Source organism: Apis dorsata, unplaced genomic scaffold (assembly GCF_000469605.1).
Source record: "Apis dorsata unplaced genomic scaffold, Apis dorsata 1.3 scaffold_99, whole genome shotgun sequence".
In the NCBI taxonomy this organism is placed as follows: Eukaryota; Metazoa; Arthropoda; class Insecta; order Hymenoptera; family Apidae; genus Apis; species Apis dorsata.
Window position 1 is genome coordinate 1,530,958 of NW_006263397.1, and position 6,431 is coordinate 1,537,388.

Consider the following 6,431-nt stretch of genomic DNA (forward strand, 5'->3'; position numbering starts at 1 on the left):
TTTTTATTATCGAATCACGCTATGAAACATTTCATTACCTTCTAAATTGTAAAACGCGTTCACAAGAATGAAAATTCACTTTCACCCTCTACGAAGCTATCGAATTTATCTCTATCCCCGCGAGACAAATCACCAGTTAGTTTCGCTTTAAATATGATAAAGACACGTCGAACCCCGGCTTCTTCACTGACACTGGACGACCACACCTTCATAGAGCTTCTAAGCACATTATAATTCCCCGTAGCGAGGTAGTCGAGTTATAAATCTTTAATACTGTTAGCACCATGGCGATTCGCCCCCCTTCCCCGGACTTCATTAACGTTTATTCCTCAACGAGGAATATTCAACAAGAGGAACAAGAGGAAGGGAGAAGAGAAGCCGCGGATTTAACGATGGAATAATTTTTCGATATCGGCCAACCCTCGCTCACTCGAAAGAATTCTCTGTCACTGTCGGGGGAAAGAAGTCTTGACACGAGTCTTGGCCGTTAATGAAAGCGAAATGGCGGAGCTAATGCCGGTTGCTCGAGGGATCCAAGGAGTAATTAAAGTCGCAGAAGTGGCTGCCGGAAATTCGCCAACTTATATTTGCGGAACGTGCCTCCGGGGGTGAAAGACGCACCACCCTTTCGTTCTACGTGACACCGTTCCACGTGGCAAGACGATGTTTTCTCCACATTTGTTATATATAGTTTGAAATAACAGTTAGAAACTGTCATAACACAATCTCCAAAATTTCGTAATAACTTTTGTTTCGTTTAGGATTGATTGTTTGAAAGATAGTTTGTTTGAGAGATAATTTAGTTTGGATTTTGATATTTCTTTTTTTTTTTTTATTAATCGTTGATTTTTTACATAATGCGATATATTACATTACAAATATATTTACCATGGACCGAACTCTGATCCTCGAACAATGAATTTTTGTTGAATTAGAAAATTTGAAAGATTGTTTGAGAAATAATTTAGTTTAGATTTTGATATTTTTTTTTTATTTAATCGTTGATTTTTTACATGATACGATATTATATTACATATATCGTGCTCTGATTCTCGAACAATGAATTTTTGTTGAATTAGAAAATACGAAAATCAAGCAGGATCAGAGTTATTCGCGAGAATTGAATAAGAAATGAGTTATTCACGCGATCCGTACGGTGTACCAGCTTTTTTCGAGCGCAATACGATACTCTTTCTTTGTTGAGATGTTGAGTGAAATTCGCTTCCACCTCGAGGACCACAGTTGGGAAATAGAATTCTCAAGATTGATGTACAAATAACAATGCATCAAAAGATTGATATTGTTCTCTCCAAAAGAAAGATTTTTCTCGAGATCGTGTATCGACGTTCATCTGATTACCGTAGTCAAATAAGGCGAAAATCCAATAGGATTCTTCTTCTTGGAAAACAAGATTTATTTATTTTCTACAAACACTATTACAGTCCAATTCCGTTTATTTTGAATACTTATCTTGCCGATGTTTATTCGTACATTCGTCGTGGAAAATATAATCTTTACTTTCCATTATATGATATCATATGTAGAAAATAATGAAGAGGATAAAATACGAGAGAAAAGAAAAGAAAAGAGAATAAAAAGTGGAACGAAGCGAAAGATTGATTAAAGATTTAAATAATCCAGGAAACCAAGATACTTAAGGGAAAAATAATTTCGATACTTTGTTTTTTAATTTCGAGTAAAAATTTAAAAGGGAATTTAGAATTGAAATTATTCGTACGATAAAGAGATCGTAATAAGATAATTTTTTCTTCGTTATTAAATAAGATGTAACGGATTTAATCCGGGTTAAGATCGATCGGAAATCGAAAGAAGTTGACTCGCCTTGGTGAATCGCAAAGGAATCTCGAAGGAAGTGAGACGAGGAAAAATCGACAGTGATTGTCGCTATCCTCCTGAGGAACACTTGTTATTGTAACGGCAAAACCAAAGGATATTGGATCTAGTGCAATTCTCCGAGTAAAATCAAGGAGATTGCCACAATACAGTCCAGTTGCAATTAGCTTCCAATTTCAATTATCGTGCTCTATTAATTGGAATTATATTATACATTGAATCGATAACAATGGAAGTTACACGAGTATAGTTGCAAGGGTCAGATTGTTCCCACAACACGTAACACAAATTTACATTGAATGACAGGTGTATTGCACCACGTCTATAATCACGCCTGAGAGCCACCGTGTTGATCGGATAATAAAGTACTTGATCTTAATCAAACTTCTAACAATGTTTCTTTTATCTTAATATATATATATAGGCAAAATCATATTAATAATCGTAATTAATAACTCGTTCACTTTAAATTTTACTTCGCATCATCAAAGTATTTTATCAAATTTTATATTAGCAATTTTGCGACAGAGTTACAAAGGCAAATATGTTACTGGAATATTGAAACAGTCATTATTGCACCACGATTAATTTTGAATGTAAATAATCTCAAAAAACTTGTGTTTCTTTTTCTATTTTAATATTGCATAACACTATTCCAGTATTTCATATTTGCAATAATATGATGATTATACATATTTCAAGCGATCAAAAATAATCCATATCCGAACAAAAGTAAAAAACGCGTCGTTACAGTTTCATCTGAATTAAATTAAACCAAATCACAATTTCCCTAAAATTCTATTCACTCCCTCTCCCTTCCCTTCGACCAGAGGAAACTACTTCGCCACATTTCTCGACGCCTCCTTAATCACGGACCGGCCTTTCGTCAACAGCAAGGTTCAAATTGCGGCCAAGTTTCCCTGCTGGTGGTTCACCGCGTTGAAATTCCGTGTAATTACGCCGGACGGAAAGTTTCCATCGCGTGGCCGGAGTTCGTTGATGGCCACGAAAGAGATGGCCATATTCCCCGAGAAATGACATTTTCGAATACGTCCACGCCACGGGGTTGAGAATTGTACGAGGGATATCGAAGAGGGCGAGGAAAAATCGGCTCAGAATCGGCGGTGACAGATCCTTCGATCCTTCCACAACCGATCCTTTCCAATCTTTCCTTTCCTTTCGTCGCGACGAGTAGGGAGGCAGGCACTTAATTTTTCAGTGAAGTTAACTTAAGTTTTCGAAGAAGTTAATAGTTTCCTCCATTATGGAGAGAAGAGTGCACGCCGCCTCTTAACGTCAGAGACCACGAGGGCGACTTAACGGCGGTAAAAGATGGTCGTGGTTTAAGGGATGAATCGCGGTGCAAGAGAATCGTTTGCTGGCCAACCGCTTTGTATGCATCCTACAACTCGGCCTCTCTACGAGCAAGCTTTGCGTTTGCAACGGTACGTGTCCAAACTGACTAACTAACTGACTAACTGATGTTGACATTAATTGACAAATGGGTGTTATTACGTGGCCAGTGAGAATGAAGTCAATAAGTCTCGGGTTCGTTATAAAATAGACGTATATTTTGCGTGTTCGTTTTGCATCTTTCAAAGAGAGGAATAATGATGAAGAGAAGGAATGGAACATTTTATTTTGAGAATAAAAAAGTGGTTAGAAACGTAGTAAAATTCCAGCATAATTATTATCATAAATTATTATCATAATTGAAAGGAAAAACGACTGGAATTAATTAATTTAATTTATATTGCCAAACATAAATCCATTATTATGGGCAGTATGTAAAGAAAATTAATCTTCGTTGAAATAAATATTTTTGAAATCATGTTTACGTAAATAAGCTATTAATTTAATTTTCGTGAATTAAAAGAAAAAAGGAAAATTTAAATGTCAATCCAGGATCGAATTTGACACACTTTCGAGGCAAGGATGCTAATTAAATCGTGGAATTCAATATATCAGGGCGAAGATACGTTTTTCAAGAGAGAGAGAATTTTGTGTATCGAGGGAGAGTAAAAGGCGAGAGGTAAGACTGGCGTTAATTAGTCGTAGAAGTAATTAAAACTCGGTTACTTCCAATCCGTCTATCAAAGATTAACTTCGACCCATTCAATAAATGTTCCGTGCAAAACATTCTTCCCTCCGTCTCTCCCTCTCTCTCATTTCTTTTTTTTTTCCTTGTTCTTTTTTCTTTCTTTTCTCTTTTTTCCCCTACACGTTCGCTTTAACGAACGAGAAGCCACCGTGAAAAAAGCCGTCTCGAGATAAATTTAATTACTAGGCCGAACATTCTTATTCGCGTAATCGCGCGGAATATGCGGGTAATCGTATAAAATTCGTTCCAATTTCCCCGGTTGATCGACGAGCATACACGTTGCATACAAATTATTTCTCGTACTCGTCGATCCACGAAATTTCTCAGCATCCGTTGCTGTTTAATTAACAGATTTATCTTTTCGTTTATATTTCACGCGCTTCAAAGCTTGGATATTAATTTACCAATTTTCGGTTTAATTACCGTCCATGATACGAAGACATTTACGAAGGTAACGCAATTTTATCCATTCAACATATTCCGATTCGAACGAAAGTTTTCGCGCGTGTAAGTCATAATGGATTATATGGATTCTTGTTTTCGGTGGAAAATTTTTTCCCGAGGGGTGAAATTATCCGAATTTAAAAATTTCGAAAATTTTTTCCCATGCTTTTATAATATTATTTCGCCTTTTCCTTTTTGTAATGAAATTTGTTTACATTTCGTGCATTTCGTCTAAAGGTTTTCTCCTACCTTGTGCAATTATAAATTCAAATTTTGAAAAAAAGGAAGCATTAAAATTTCAATATTACTACATATTCATAAACTTTCGTTAGAAGGAAAATTTTCATTGGTTTTGATAACACAATCGAAAATATTTTGCGTGTATCAACGTGGAATATCGATATTGTTATATAGCCTATCGTTATTTCTTATTCGAACAATAATAAAATTATAGATTCCAATTTAATTTGATTGGATATAATCGTTTCGACTTACCGATTCTGATGACCGGCGGCAGCGACATGGCAGTGGTGACCAGGATGACAATAATGGCGAACAACAGTGCCATTGTGCCCCAAGTGAACTCGACTCGCACCTGACTATGACATCGTTCTTGCGTATTCCTTTGCTGGGCAGAATGCGATACAGGTAGCCGAGAGGATCGTACGAATAACGAGAAACCCGTTCACGAACACTTTAACACGGAATTGCACATTGTCGGAGTTTCCACGCGCACGTCTATGCAAATCCCCGGAGAGCCTTCATTGTCCGCACCTGAAACGATGCAAGATATCTCTTTGAAAAACGGGACATTCCCTTTTACCAATTAAAACGTTATTTATCAATCGTTACCTTCTTTCCTTATTCGAATATTATTTCCTGGCGTAATTTTTAACAATTTTTTCAAAAGTGAAATTGACGAGAGAATTGGCAGATTATTCGTTAAATCTAATTCTTCTAATGATATTAGAAGAAGATACGAAAGAAGGTACGAAGAGAAACATGAATTCGCGACGAAACAAGAAAAGCAAGCCTAATTTACTCATTAATCATCGAGAGAAGAAAGAAATTTCTTTAGAGGAGAGAGTTTTTCGAGTAGTTTTTCAAGTTCAATAATTACATCTACGGATCCTTCATTAGATTATATACAAAGAAACGAGAGGATGGATCTGATATCATCGGTATAATTCTCCCGATATCACGAGCGAATTTTACGTTCATCTTTCGCGTGTGTAGAAGTTGTCTGTGAGATGTAATGGAGGTCATCAGTTTAATGGAAAGGCTTGGACCACGCGTGTTCCAACTCATAAATCACTGATTGATATCTTCGATCGAATTCGGGCGGAAAAACGTGTTGTTCGTTGTTCGGCACAATACGAGTTCCCAAAATGGAGGATTCGCAAAAAAGAGGATCGTTCTTGTTTCAATGGAATGGTGCTTCCTTTGTAAACGATCGAGCAATACCCTTGGTACGATTGAATTTCTCCAGAAATTCCTTTTTCTCGACCGTATTCGAAAACGTATCTCATGGCTCAGCAGATACGTTTCAAGAAAGGAAGGATTATCTAATTCAAGGGGGAGAGTTTAGAATCTCTCGCGATCGATAAATGAGAATCATAGAAGGAAATTGTTGTAATTTTTTATTTGTGATTTTGCATCGAGAACTTTGCTCTTGGATCATAATTTTCACTAATATTTTTTAACGTGGCAATAAGAGAACAATTTAAAAAATATTACAACTTAGAAAATAGTGGTTTAGAATCTATCGATTATCAAAAATAAATAAAATGATCGAAGATTAATTATATTGCAATAAGAAAACAATTTAAAAAATATTACAATTTAGAAAACACTGGTTTAGAATCTGTCGATTATCAAAAATAAATAAAATGATCGAAGATTAATTATATTGCAATAAGAAAACAATTTAAAAAATATTACAATTTAGAAAACACTGGTTTAGAATCTGTCGATTATCAAAAATAAATAAAATGATCGAAGATTAATTATATTGCAATAAGAAAACAATTTA

General features: G+C 35.6%; 1 protein-coding gene across 6 annotated transcripts in view; it reads right to left on the bottom strand.

Moving 5' to 3' along the window:
* Nucleotides 1-6,431, bottom strand: part of LOC102676221 (glutamate receptor ionotropic, kainate 1) — a 153,303-nt gene that overhangs the window by 140,236 nt on the left and 6,636 nt on the right. For all 6 annotated transcript variants that reach the window (XM_031508779.1, XM_031508781.1, XM_031508778.1 and 3 more), the window contains exon 2: nt 4,895-5,173. In XM_031508779.1, coding sequence (XP_031364639.1) covers nt 4,895-4,967 — 73 coding nt within the window. In that variant the 5' untranslated portion in view covers nt 4,968-5,173. The remainder of the gene's footprint in view (nt 1-4,894; nt 5,174-6,431) is intronic.